At 42.3% G+C, this 14,279-nt stretch overlaps 2 protein-coding genes across 2 annotated transcripts in view; both read right to left on the reverse strand.

The window, feature by feature from the left end:
• The window catches only part of LOC126396987 (dimethylaniline monooxygenase [N-oxide-forming] 2-like), a 6,281-nt gene extending 2,042 nt beyond the window's left edge, over positions 1-4,239 (reverse strand). The window contains exons 1-7 of the mRNA XM_050055403.1: positions 4,099-4,239; positions 2,751-2,884; positions 2,340-2,528; positions 2,060-2,225; positions 1,748-1,890; positions 1,403-1,602; positions 1,034-1,267 (exon numbers count right to left, since the gene is read on the reverse strand). Of these exons, the coding sequence (XP_049911360.1) occupies positions 1,034-1,267; positions 1,403-1,602; positions 1,748-1,890; positions 2,060-2,225; positions 2,340-2,528; positions 2,751-2,882 (1,064 nt within the window). The 5' untranslated portion in view covers positions 2,883-2,884; positions 4,099-4,239. The remainder of the gene's footprint in view (positions 1-1,033; positions 1,268-1,402; positions 1,603-1,747; positions 1,891-2,059; positions 2,226-2,339; positions 2,529-2,750; positions 2,885-4,098) is intronic.
• Positions 4,240-6,663: 2,424 nt separating this feature from the next.
• Positions 6,664-14,121, reverse strand: LOC126396327 (flavin-containing monooxygenase 5-like). The gene is made up of 11 exons (XM_050054304.1): positions 13,988-14,121; positions 12,533-12,671; positions 12,196-12,384; positions 11,921-12,086; positions 11,574-11,716; positions 11,286-11,485; positions 11,004-11,139; positions 10,699-10,918; positions 10,535-10,607; positions 9,678-9,930; positions 6,664-9,585 (listed from the first exon to the last, which is right to left on the reverse strand). The coding sequence occupies exons 2-11, from the start codon at positions 12,662-12,664 to the stop codon at positions 9,436-9,438; spliced, it is 1,662 nt and encodes a 553-aa protein (XP_049910261.1). The 5' UTR covers positions 12,665-12,671; positions 13,988-14,121; the 3' UTR covers positions 6,664-9,435.
• Between the last annotated feature and the right edge of the window lie 158 nt (positions 14,122-14,279).

The raw sequence follows: 14,279 nt of genomic DNA on the forward strand, positions 1-14,279 counted from the left end.
TTTCTAATGTTTGGTATGACTAAGTCATGGTATGGTATGCTGTACATAATCACGGAAACTGTCAGTGTGTCATTCTGTCAGTCAGTCATTCTGTCTGTCCCACGTTTTTCTACTCACTGACGTGGTCAATCTATGTGAAACTGCACATAGGCATTGAGGATTGGCATAGGTAGAAGGTGACAAAGCAAAATGCATACAAGCTCGATTTATTTTTCCTATAGGTTGCCTGTTGCCTTCTGGAGAACCAGACTTTTTGTGTAAGACTTATCACTATATGCTTGTTCAATACGTAATTCTTATTGGTTATCATACAAGTAAATGTCAAACACTGAGTAAATACATATATTTGTAAAAGTATTTTTAAACATGCATACTAACAAAAGCATTAAAAGGTCTGGTGTGTAGGATTTAGAGGTTTCTATTGTCAGAAATGGTATATAATATTAATTTCTATGTTTTCATTAGTTTATAAACACCTAAAAATAACAACAATTGTTTTTCATTACCTTATAATCAGCTGTTTATATCTACATACAAAGCAGGTCCTCTTCCACAGAGTCCGCCATGTTGATCCACAGTAGCACAGAAAGAACAAACCAAACACTGGCTCAAGCTATGGCCACTCACACCTTCATGTCGTCCAGCATAGTTCTCGTACATGCAATCTGCTACCTCAGTAATATTTGCCACTAAATCCTACACACTGGACCTTTAAAGGAACAGCTTGACATGTGGGGAAATACGCCAGTTTACTTTTCTGACAAGAGTTAGATGGGATGATAGGAAGCTGGAGCCAGCAGCCAGTTATCTTAGCTTACCATAAAGTTTGGAATCAGGAAACACCTATCCTGGTTCTCATCCTACCAGCACCTCTAAACCTGAGTTATATGCTCGACTATGTCTACTCTATCTCCATATCTGACTCATGAGTTGAAGGTCCAGTGTGTAGGATTTAGGGCGATATTTTTAGGACGAAATGGAATATAATTAAATAAGTACATTCACACTTTTGCGCCATCCACCATATACCTACTTGTACAATCTGAACTCTCCCTGAGGCCCCTTAATTAAAGCGGCTGGCAGGAATGGGAAGCTTCCATTATAACCTGTACAGAAGACCACAGCGTCAATGTTCTCCTCCACGGTGCCATCTTCAAATACAACTCCAGAGCTCTTGAATCCTTTCAGATTGGGTTTCATTATTAGCGCCCCCTGAAGGATTCGACCAGGAAGGTCATCATTGATCAAAATCTTTTTCTCCAAAACTCTGAGAAAGAGAGGAAATGTTGGGAGTCAAGCAAACATATCATGCTACGAACAGTATGTCACATTACACCACCATGCTCACACTGGGATGACGAGGCAGAGAGGAATGGATGCCATCTAGGTCAAAATGTGTCACCTGTATCTCGGCTTCAGGCCGTACAGTTTATGGTCATATCTGTAGTTCAGTTCTCTCTCTGTTGACCAGCTGAGCAGAGACTTGGGAAGAAGCCATGTGAAGAGGTTGTTGAGCCTGGTGATATGTATCATGTCTAGGGGAAGACCATTATTGGACATTCTGCCGATCACCCAGGCCCCCTGACGTGTGCTGAGGAATGTCTGCCAAAGAGAGTAAAAGGCCTGGTTGTGAATACATTTATTCTTTTGGTGGAACAATGTGCGGTGCAATGCAAGAGCAGGACAGAACATATTGCTGCTTCTCTACCAAACAATGACGAGGCTTTTCTAATCTCCTCTGTCTCACCTTCTCTGCAGATCTGCTGATCTCCACTGCAATATCTCCTCCAGAATTGCCAATGCCAACCACTACCACCCTCTTTCCTCTGCAGGCATCTGCATCTTTATATTCCCAGCTGTGAAAACACCTGCCAGAAAACGTCTCATGTCCTGGAGATACAGATGGTGCACAGATCAAAGGAAAGTATTAAATATATTTCTTGCAAGAATGTGCAGATATGTGGAAAATCAACTCACTTTAGTCCTCTGTCAAATTCAAAACATTTCAGTTTGACGGAGGAGTGAAATGTTTAAAAGTGTTTTCTATTTGTTTACCAACCTGTAAATTCTGACAGGGGTAGGTCTGGATGGGTGTAGTGGCCTGCACACACCAGAACTGCATCAAAGACGTGTCTCTCCTCCTCTCCATCTCTGTTAATGGTCACTATGTCCCACTGACCGGACTGAGAGAAATCCGGCCTTTGTGTGACACTCTTTACCTTTGTCTAAGACATGCACATCCACACACACACATACACACATGCATTAATTACTTTGACTTTGTTGTAGAAACTTTTATAAAGACAGTGATGCTCTAGGCATGATGAAATAGGAATCACCTGGAAATGAATATGTCTGAGCAGGTCAAAGTGGTCAGCATAGAGCCTGAAGTACCGCAGCAGCTGCGAGTTGTGCATGTAGTTTGGGTAGTCTGCAGGCATGGGGAAATCACTGAAACACATCATCTCTTTGGAGGTGTTGACCACCAAGGAGCGATAGATGCTGGCTCGCTCTGGCTCAAGTGCCTCCTGTGGACACAGAGGGAAACAAGACATATTGTAGAGCTGATACGGACATTTTACTGTTCCAGTAGTGCTGATAATCATTGTTATGCACAAGCTAAACTCTGTCATACGTCATAAATGTGCGACTTGCTTTCGATGAGGTGGAAAACTCAATAGCTATACAGTATCTGGAGGTAAATCCTGAACTGGTGACAAGATGAATAAATAAATGGTGCCCCCACTCACCTTATAATTCCACAGGCCGCCAATGTCATCACTGCTTTCAAAGCAGACAGGCTCCAGGCCCTCATCGACACAGGTCTTGATACAGACCAGACCAGAAGTGCCGGCTCCAACCACTGCCACACGTCGAACCATTGCTGAAACAGTTGACATAGTTTACATAACACAAGGTAAATAAACCAGCTCTGACTGAATCCGAACAGATAAATAAACATACAATAGAATGGAATGCCCATGACACATTTGCACACCAAAGAATACTCATTAATTAGTAAAGTTTGGCAGTTTTTTAAGCCACATATTATTTTGTTGTATAATATGATTTGGAAGTGAATTCCATTCTTGCATTGCTTGGTATATTACTGTACGTTGGACTGATGTGGGTTTGGATTTTGGTAAAGTGAAAACCACCTTTAACAGCATGCCTTTTAAATAACTGCACTCTAGCGTTGTCTGCGTTGTGCTGATATAAAGAGGCTCAGGCTGTAGACATCTTCCTGACAACTCTGACAGCAGGAGGTAAAAACAAAATCCTCCATCAATTACGACCACATAAACTTGAGCCCCTCTCTCATGGAGCACAACAGTGAAACGGGAGAGGCAAGATGGGAGACACTCCTTTATCGGTGGGGTACCCCCAAAGGTGAACGCAGGGGTACAGAAACTGGGTATCAAACATTCCACATACTGACCACGGAGGCCTGAGCGTGTCAGGCAATAACAAGAGCAACAACACTTAATATTATAAATGTACATTTGATTTTGTTACACGTTACTGCTGTATAACTGACCCTGTTACATCTGTACTGAAGGACAGGTTTTGTTGTTATAAGATTCCTAATGAAAACCATCAGTGAGCACAGCAATCTGTTTTTCACTTCAAATCAAGAGATATTCATGCAGTCAAGTGGCATTTCTTATCAACCCACATGAAAGAGCTGCATGTGCCAATTTCATAAGCTTGCAAAAGGAGATTCTCAAGAGTCACAAGAATCCACCCCTCTTCATGAATCACAGCTTTTTGATCGGACTTTAATATATGTTGAGAAAACATGCACAAACAGCATGCAGCAGCATCCAAGCATTAGACTCCTTTAACAGATTAGACGTGATCCATATCTATACTTCTACACTCTGGCACAGTCAAACAGGGTTGCTTTCAGCAAATCTAGATTTTAAGGATTTAAGAACAGCAATGCCAAGTAGCTCACATCCTTCAGTGGTTTAAAACTTGTAGGAATATTGTATAAAGTTAAAGTAAGTGAAGCAGATTAGATTTAAAAGGTAGAAAATGTGTCTGAGCATGTCAACAGAGTCATTGTAGGCAGTGGCACATGTTAGGTGCTCTCACCTTCTCCTGCAGGCTGATTTCAACTCCTGGACAGCTGTGGTCAAATGCAGTACACCCTGTAACGAATTGAGCTGTTGCTGATCAACCAGTCAGGAACACAGTGCTGCAGGGGAGGGACTTTAACCCTGTCAGCTGGAGAGGAAATGGTGACTCAGAAGGGAAGATAAATACAGGGAAAGCTAACCTTTGACATCAAACCACACTGAAGAATAAAAAGCTTAGGATAGTGTAATACATTAACCTGCTTATCTAAATGCTTCTGCATGTAAATGAGTACTTCACCCACAGAGTCACTTGTACACTCACACGATGTTATCTTGAGTTTGTGAGGAACATTTTGTTTTCCCTGCAGGCCTCCATGCTGAACAGAGAGTCTAAAGCAACAAACATTCCTGATGAACTAAACGTGGCGGAGTTTAACGGCAGCAAACTATCAAAACATGTGTTCACAAACTCTCACACAGCTCATACAACACAACCCAAGTCTGATCTATCCTGTCGTGCTTCACCCTGCTCCCCAAACACATGCATTACGCCGAAACCGCACTAATAAAACACTTCCGCAAAATCTCAGCCAGCAGGTAAATGATGGATGCTGGGTAAAACAGGCATCCAGTGGCCAGAGGACTCAAATCATGACACATCTCCACAGCTGACCAAGTCATATTTTTATTCATATCAATAGTTACCATTTTAGATGTTAATGCATTACTACATTTATTATTAAACCATACTATTAAATTATTTTTCTACCACACTACATTTTCTGAAATATAAAAAAACCCATCAGGTGACATGTTTAGCTTGTTCCACTTAGTAGAAAGCAGCAACAAATGTGGTCATTGTCATCATTGGCAAAGGAAACTGACACTATTTACACTGCACCAAGTTGATACAGACATTAGACACATCATTCATTTCATGTATTCATCGTCTGTAACAGCTTGTCTTGTTAAGAGTCACTGAGGGGCCATATTCACAAAGTCATGACATTTTCTTTTGAATTTCCCCTTAAAGTTAAGACTGGGTGGAGGACTTTTAAGAGGCTTAAAGGGATAGTGCACCCAAAAATGAAAATTCAGCCATTATCTACTCACCCATATGCCGAGGGAGGCTCAGGTTCAGTTTTAGAGTCCTCACATCACTTGCGGAGATCCAAGGGGAGAGGAGGTAGCAACACAACTCCACCTAATGGAGGCTGACGGCGCCCCAGATTCAAACGTCCAAAAACACATAATTGAAACCACAAAATATCTCCATACTGCTCGTCCATAGTGATCCAAGTGTCCTGAAGCCCCGACATAAAAAGATGTTTGGAAAAACGTTGTTTGAACTCTGTTTCTAGCCTCATTGTAGCCTGTAGCTCTGACTGCCTCTCTGTGCACCGCGCTCACGTGTGCGTGCTTGCGCGAGACCGTGAGACATGGGCACCGCGTTCATGTGTGTTCACGTGCTTTCACTGGTCTCGCACGCAAGCACTTGGATCACTACGGACGAGCAGTATGGAGATATTTTGTGGTTTCAATTATGTGTTTTTGGACGTTTGAATCTGGGGCGCCGTCAGCCTCCATTAGGTGGAGTTGTGTTGCTACCTCCTCTCCCCTTGGATCTCTGCAAGGGATGTGAGGACTCTAAAACTTGACCTGAGCCTCCATCGGCATATGGGTGAGTAGATAATGGCTGAATTTTCATTTTTGGGTGCACTATCCCTTTAAGAGTTTCTTAGGGAGAGGAGAAAATGGAAACACAAAGAGGCAGGAGAAAAATCTGTTGCATTTTGCAGAGAAAATAAAATGCTACAGATTAGATCGTGCAGGGACAATATGTGGCGGATCTCATTTGGGATATACACACACATTTCCCACCTAATGCTATAACACCAGAAATAAAGTGATATTTGGAAAACTGGAAACAGTGCAGCAGTGATGACTTGTGTCTGTCTCAACCCTCAGTGATCACACGACCCTGGACAACACTTTCACAGTCAGCAGTTCATTTCATTTCCACTGGGTGTCCTCACCTTGCAGGCTCACAAAGGGGTGTGTCTGTGACAACCAATCACATCTGTTAAGCATCACACCTAGCTACAGGGTCAACCACACCTCCTCATTAAGCTACAAGTTTCTGTCCCTTCCTATTATCACAGGGCTGACACAGAGAGACAGACAACCATTCACACTCACATTCACACCTACGGACAATTTAGAGTCACCAATTAACCTGCATGTCTTTGGACTGTGGGAGGAAGCTGGAGCACCTGGAGGAAACCCACGCTGACACAGGGAGAACATGCAAACTCCACACAGAAGTTTAGGCATTTAAATAAACAAAATATATAATAATATATATGTTTAATATATATCCTATTAGACATATCTAACCAGCCAAAATAAGTGAAGATACCAGTGTAGGTGGACCGTCTGTGTTCAGGGCTTTAAACCTTGCTTTGCAGGTAAAGTATTTCAGAACGCTTCATCTTATTTCTTTCATATTTTTTTCACTTCATGTATGCTTACCATTATATAATTATATTTCAATAGGGCAGGACAAAAGATGAAAGTCACCTGAGATGTATAACATATTGCTTTATTCACACAGAAAAAACACTCTTTCACATTCATGGTGACTTCAAGTTAAGTATGACGTAAACACGCCTGGTTAGCTCAGCAAATTCCAACAGACAGTAAAGAAATTACAAAGGAATAAAAAAACAGGTTTAGCTTATCTATCTTCTGCCACTCCACATTTGTAAAATCTGTTTACATTTACTTCCAGTTTTGTGTTTCAGTGTAGGAAGTGCAGTCGGTCAGATGGATTAATGGATGCACAGTGTGTGACTGACACTGGAGACTCACGGTGTATTCTGAATCACATACTTTTCCTTTTTACTTGTAGTATGCACTGCAGCTGCCCTTAAAAAGTATGTAGTGTTGCATGCAGTATGCACAACATTGGGATGTATAGTGTCTCATAACATTACGCCCTGAACTTGCTTTTATATCCGTTACCTTGGAGATAAACAAACGCCACTTATCGAGTTCACCAGAGAGGCAGTTTAAACTGGAGAGCTCTGCTGTTGATACTTTGCAAAGTATGTAGTTTAACTTTAAAGTTATAACTGCACAGATTGTAGATTCTAACATATGATATCTGCAACAGTGAAATTACATCTGCATTTCTATCATTGTTATTTTCAGAGATGGGGACTCGAGTCACTGTGACTTGGACTCGAGTTGACTCGAGTCGCTGTTTTGATGACTTGTGACTTGACTTGACCAAAAATAAAAGACTTGAGACTTGACTCGGACTTGGAAGTTAAAGACTCGGGACTTGACTTGACTTGAGACACGATGACTTGAATGACTTGAGTGTTATTCAGATCATGTTTTCAGTTTGAATATAAAATTAATAAATTAATTTAAAAAAATAATGTTGATTACGGGCGGCACGGTGGTGTGGTGGTTAGCACTGTCGCCTCACAGCAAGAGGGTTGCCGGTTCGATCCCGGGTGTGGGAGCCCTTCTGTGCGGAGTTTGCATGTTCTCCCCGTGTCAGCGTGGGTTCTCTCCGGGCACTCCGGCTTCCTCCCACAGTCCAAAGACATGCAGATTGGGGACTAGGTTAATTGATAACTCTAAATTGTCCGTAGGTGTGAATGTGAGCGTGAATGGTTGTTTGTCTCTATGTGTCAGCCCTGCGATAGTCTGGCGACCTGTCCAGGGTGTACCCTGCCTCTCGCCCGATGTCAGCTGGGATAGGCTCCAGCCCCCCCGCGACCCTCAAGAGGATGAAGCGGTTAGAAGATGAATGAATGAATGAATGTTGATTACCCGGTAGGAGCGCAGGCTGAGGCTTGTTTTTTAATTTATTTACTAACATTAAGCCCAGAAAACGTGAGCGAACATTCCGACCGGTTCATCACAAGACCGGCTGTACGTTTTATGAACGAGCAACACAGGGTTAAATGAGCTAAATGGGTGATTTTGGCCGCTGCCTTGGTTAGTGTGTGTGTGTGTGTGTGTGTGTGTGTGTGTGTGCGCGCGCGCATGGGGGTCGTCCCTGCAAAGTAAACATTGCAGCGATGAAGTCTGAAACACATACAGATGTTTCTGATGCTCTATAACAGGTTTAATCTTTCAGGTTTTTATGTTTGCCTTTTTTTTCTTGCCAACTAAAATATTTCAAACACTGCTGGCAGAAGTGATCTTGTTTGGACTGAAAGCCATCAATAAATAATTTTATGAAGTTATTTCTGTTTTGTTTGATTCCATGATGTATTTTACTAAATATCAGTAATTACAATGCAAATCCAAATTATTGTCATATTTTTTAAACAGGTTGGACACATTGGCCAATGATGTTTACTGACAGTTACTTATATCTTGTCTTTTCACTTTATTAAGATCAGATTCTGCAGGTAAAATTACAATAATAAGGTGACTTGACTTGGACTTGACCTATTACAGGACTTGACTTGACTTGACATAACCTGTGACGTGACTTGACTTGACTTGACTTGACTTGACTTGCCCAAGAAAAAATGACTTGGGACTTACTTGAGACTTGAAGGTTAAGACTTGAGACTTACTTGAGACTTGCACATGTGTGACTTGGTCCCATCTCTGGTTATTTTTATAGGTATGTCCTGTTGTTGTTTGTAATATTTACGATTATTTTGTTAACTTAGACAATCAATATTCCTATCATTACTCTTCTTCTCGTCATCAGTTACTTGAATCCACTGTCATCCTTTATTGCGACTTCTGACAGCTGTCGATCAGCAGTCAAGCTGTCATCTGTTTGCAGCTCAGTTGATGTGATGTATCGTCTGCTGTGCAGAGGATTGTGGGTCAGAACAGCCAGAAAAGCATGCTGGCTTGCAAACTGCAAAATCGGACCAGATGTAGTAGAACATCCTGGTATTTTTGGCATACTGCACTCACCTACATGTATTGGGACATGTAAATCTTTCTCTGGTATACTCTATAGTATGGTACTGTGGGGATTGGAACGCACAGCCTAGTTTGGATCCTTTGTGTAGATACACAATGTAAACCAGGATTTGTGACATCTCCTGTACATTTTTTATTTAATGTAAATAGCTGCATGTCAGCATCACTTTTCTTTTTAGGAAAAAGTTTAGGCATTAAGATAAACTAAATGTATAGATGCAATAGATGGACTAATGAATGGAATACCTGGAGCATTAATCAACAGCTCAGACAGCGACCCCTCTAATCATTGCCATAATCACCAGCTTATCAGGAGTGAACTGAACTAGATTAAGATATAGTGTTTGGTTAGCATGTTTCGAATTGCTTGATTGATGCAGCATGTTTAGACTGCTTGTGGGCGGATTTTGGACAGCAGGGTAGGGATGGTGTCTGGGCTGCGCACATGGACGTAGTAGACAGCAGCTCCTCCAGCGATGGCAGTCAGGCTCAGCTTAAACAGGCGGCCAGCGATGGAGGTCTCTTGTGCCTCCAGCTGCAAGAGATGGAAGGTAGAAGGTTATAGCCAAATGGTCAGACAGTCAGTCGTAATTTATACTTGATGTTCAGATAAGTAGGGACTCAGACCTGTCTGGTTTTTAGTGGCTGGTACATGCGGTCAAACTGGGTAAGGATTGCTTTGCGGGCTCCCTCCCATTTCCCTGGTCCCATCAAGCGGTACTGGTAGGCAGTGACGGGTCCCCACAAAACCTTCTTAAACATTGTGTAGTCTGTGAAGAAGAGCCAGAGGAGACTGGGCCGCACCCCAACTTCCCCGGCTAAGTCATCCATGTAGGAAACAAAGTCCACCTGCAGGGGTGTCAGCTTTGACACAATGTAGCTGTGGAGAGGAAACATCACAAATAAACGTAGGAACTCCAAATCAGTAAATACCCCACTCTTGAATTTTGAAGCTTTAAGGTGTCTTTAAAAAGTGCTAACAAGTGGCTACATAAGACTACAGAACATCATCAGTTTCGTTGTGGTGATGATGTTAACTCATGCGACTGTCGTGTGGCATTAGCTTTTTACTTACGGCGATTGCATTTACACCTCAGAAGATTAATTTGCTGAACAAAACATGTAAATAACATAAACGTTTGTTTGCCACAGAGTTTAGTTTAGGCAATAATCCAAAATCCAATCATCGCAGGACGATGCTAACTCCTGCGTCGGCCTACCAAAAAACATCATCCCTGCAGTCATCTATATAAAACATAGCATTCTTTGTGTGCACTCAGACTGGGGTGTTTCCACATGTATAAATTAATTTAATTTTAAGAATTGTGTTGCTGCCAATTTTTTTGTAAGTGGCCAAAAGGAAAAAAGAATGCAGCTCTAAAAACGCAAGTGCTCTCATCTGTTCACTCCAGAGGGACATAACAGAATTTGGGACAATGTTAGTTGCAACAAATAATCAGGCAAAAGAATATTGGGAGATTTACTTTTTGGAAATGTCCTTGGTGTCCTGCTCCACAGCCTTTATCATGGCCTGGTTTGAGGGCAGCTTTTTCTTCCCTGAAGTGCAAAAGACAGAAGACAGACATGGGTAAATAGGCTGCTTGGAATCTGACTAGTGGCAGATGATAGAATGAACACGAAGCCTCACCTTTGAAGACACGTGCGACCCAGCGGGCTTGCATCTCAGCCTGGGGCATGATGGCTCCAAGAGCATGGATGAAGCCCACAATAGCCAGAGTGGGGTGCTCCAGGTTGGGAGGGAAGACGTGCTTGTACAGACCCATACGGTGCCCGGACTTGTACATAGCATTGCTCGGCAGGAAAGGGAAATCATAGCTGTAGCCTGTGGCGAACACGATTACATCCACCTGTAACAAGGATGGTATTAGTTAGAGATAAGATTTAATCATGCTCGAAATAATGAAAGTATCCTTGGATACAAAGTTCTCTAACGTTTTCCACAGTGCTGCCATCCTCAAACACCACGGTGGAGCCACGGATCTCCTTCACGTTTGGTTTGATAATGACCGACCCAGACAGAATCTTCAGCGGCAGGTCATCGTTGATCACTGGGATCTGACTGAAGAGTCTGAGGAGGCAGCAGAAGAAGCAAGATACTGTAAAATCAATACTGGACACAGATTCAGTGCTTGAATGTGCTTCAGCATCTGCAACAATGTGAGGAAGTCAGACTTTATGCAGAGTCATAGTTTGTGCAGTCCTGACAGCACCTACCTGTGTTTGGGTTTGAGGGCATACATGGTGTGGTCATACATGGCGTTGAGTTTGTTCTCGCCAATCCAGTTAAGCACGTTGATGGGCAACAGCTGGAAGAGGATGTGGACAAAGCGCGTGTTGTACTTCATGTCCACTGGCAGGCCGTTGTCGGAAACCTGACGGATGACCCAGGCGCCACGACGAGTGCTCATATACACCTACGACAAGAGCAATAGTCAGACACAAACACGCATGAATTAACTAAAAAGAAGGAAGACAAGAGCAATCAGAAAAGACTCCACCAACCTGCTCTGCCACTCTGCTGCTCTCCACAGCGATGTCACCTCCTGAGTTACCAATGCCGATGACCACCACTCTCTTCCCGATCATGTGTTCAGGCCCCTTGTAGTCCCAGCTGTGGAAGTATTTGCCTTCAAACGTCTCAATTCCTGAAACACAGCAGAACGTTGTCTTTATATGTTTTGTTACTCCTTTTTGTTGTGTGTTACAAGAAATACTGGAATCCTGTTCCAACAGCAAGAAGTGAAAAACAACAGGATCCTGAAATGGTGCTTGTTATGGCCTCATTTTAAATAGATGTCAGAACAAGATGTCTTGCCTGGGCAAGAGATGTGCAAGCTATATGTTTTTACCTGGGAAGTCTTTGAGCGGCAGGTTAGGGTAGGTGTAGTGACCAGAGCAGCAGATGACGGCATCAAAGACATGCCTCTCCTCCTGTCCATCTCTGTTCTCTGTCACCACTTCCCACTGACCAGTGCGGGAAAAGTCTGATCTCTGTTTAACACTCTTGACTGATGTCTAAATATAAACAAACACACGCAGTAGATTAGTTTGTGGATTGTTTGGAACTGCAGTGAAAACATTTCCTGAGCCACACACTCCTTTCACTGTTACTGTATCTTGTTACCTGAAAGCGAATGTGTTGCAGCAGTTTAAAGTGTTCTGCATACATCCTGAAGTATTTCAGGATTTTAGAGTGGTGCATGTAGTTGGGGTAATCAGCAGGGATGGGGAAGTCACTGTAGCACATCATCTCCTTGGAAATGTTGATGGTAAGGGAGCGGTAGATGCTAGCCCTGTTTGGCTCTGAAACCTCCTGCAGATAAGAGGTTTTAAATGACAGGAAATGTGGGAAAAAGGAAACAGTGAGATCTGGCAGCAACGTGATCGCTCAGCTCTCAACTTGGATAGCTTAAAGCATAAACACAAAAAGGCTGTTTTTTATTTCTGGAGTGGTGACCTGCCTTGAACTTCCATAGTCCGCCCATATCATCGCTGCTTTCGAAACAGATTGGCACCATGCCCTCATCCAGACAAGCCTTAATGCTGGTCAGACCAGAGGGGCCCGCCCCGATCACTGCTACTTTGTGCACCATGGTGGAGCTGCGGGACGGAAAGAGAAAAATATATTTTTTAAACTCATGGCTGTCATCACATATAAGTGCATCATTCCCAAGTACATCACGCCAAATGTGTGAAGTCATTCCAGCCCACTGTAATCTGTGAGACAGTTCGGTGAATGCCACTGTGCATTAGAGCAGTATTTAGTGCATGTATGGTCTTGCTTTGCCAGCAGTCTAACTGAAGGCACATGTGCTGGAATCACATTAAAACCTGTGCCAATTTGGAGGCCCCCCCCCCCCCCCCCCCCCCCCCCCCCCCCCCCCGGCATACTGAGAAGGTATGGGAAATTTACAAGATGGAACCTAACCTTTACTGTTACCTTTTTTTTATTTAGTCTTTTTTGTCAAACATTCCTTTTCCCTAATTTATACCTTTTGTTTTATTTAGAAATTAATACTTTAAGCTGGGATGTGCTTGGTTTATTTTAATTTCTTGTTGTTGCCTGTAAGCCACATAGGCAAAGCTGTAGAACCAGAAAAAAGAATGTAAATTCTGAAAATGAATGCATAAGTTGCTGGAATTGAAATAAAAACTTAGTTTAAAAAAAAAAACTTGAAGAACCGAAGAACTGAACTGAGCTTTCACTCCAAGTTACATTAAATTACATCCTTCATCAATGTTTGCAGTGATGGATAAATGTCTTGGGACCATGTAATAGTTAGGGTTAGACTTAGTCTTGGTTAGTCTTAGAGGGTCTGTAGGTTGTAAATGTTACTGTGTACTACATGCATGCTGCATGCACATTGTTTTTGTTAAATGTAGGCAACAGCTCCGAATCCCTTTTATCAAGCTTCACAGAATGAAATGCAGATGAGCAACCCTGATGAGCCAGGGTTTCTCATCTGTATTTCATTCTGTCCCATGATTTCATGATTTTTTTGTTGTTGAAACTGCACTGAATTATAAAATGACTTTGACAATATGTCTGGTTGCATTGCCTGCAGCATAGAGCAGTAAAACTGAACTCTTTTGCACTAAATACAGGTTCTGCCGTGTAGCTTTCTCCGTTACAAGAGGTAGAATTAAGAGCAGATCGTACACTTATTACACTACATATGTGCAAAGATTCAGTGTTGTGATTTTATCACTGCGAAATGTGCAAAAAAAACCTATTCTGCACAAACCTTTTTTGTTCGATTCACAGTCACGTTGCAGTTTAATCATTTGCACATGAATGGGTAACAGAAAACATCTCACTAACATATTAACAACTTACTCAACCACAACAATTTTAAGAAATTGAATTCTGCAGTTAAATAAAGCAGAAATACAAGTATAGCAGCTCTCCGTCTTACCTCTATCCTTGTCTGTCCTTTCTTGTGCAGGGCCAATGGGGATGGGCGTCACCTGTGCACATGCTTTTATAGTAAGATGGTGATCGAGAAAAAAATCTCCCTCCCTTTTTTCTGCCCAAAAAAGGCAGCACCAGTTGGGTTGTGTTTACTGAAATCCAGTGGGACTGATTTTGACTAAAGTTCAATTTGTGTCCTCTGAATTAGATTACATGGATGGAAGAATACTGATGAGTAACTGAGAAACTATTGTGCACGTCACTTTATTGTCACGTGTATCTGTCTATCATGACAT

This window comes from Epinephelus moara, chromosome 10 (assembly GCF_006386435.1).
Source record: "Epinephelus moara isolate mb chromosome 10, YSFRI_EMoa_1.0, whole genome shotgun sequence".
NCBI classification, from domain to species: domain Eukaryota; kingdom Metazoa; phylum Chordata; class Actinopteri; order Perciformes; family Serranidae; genus Epinephelus; species Epinephelus moara.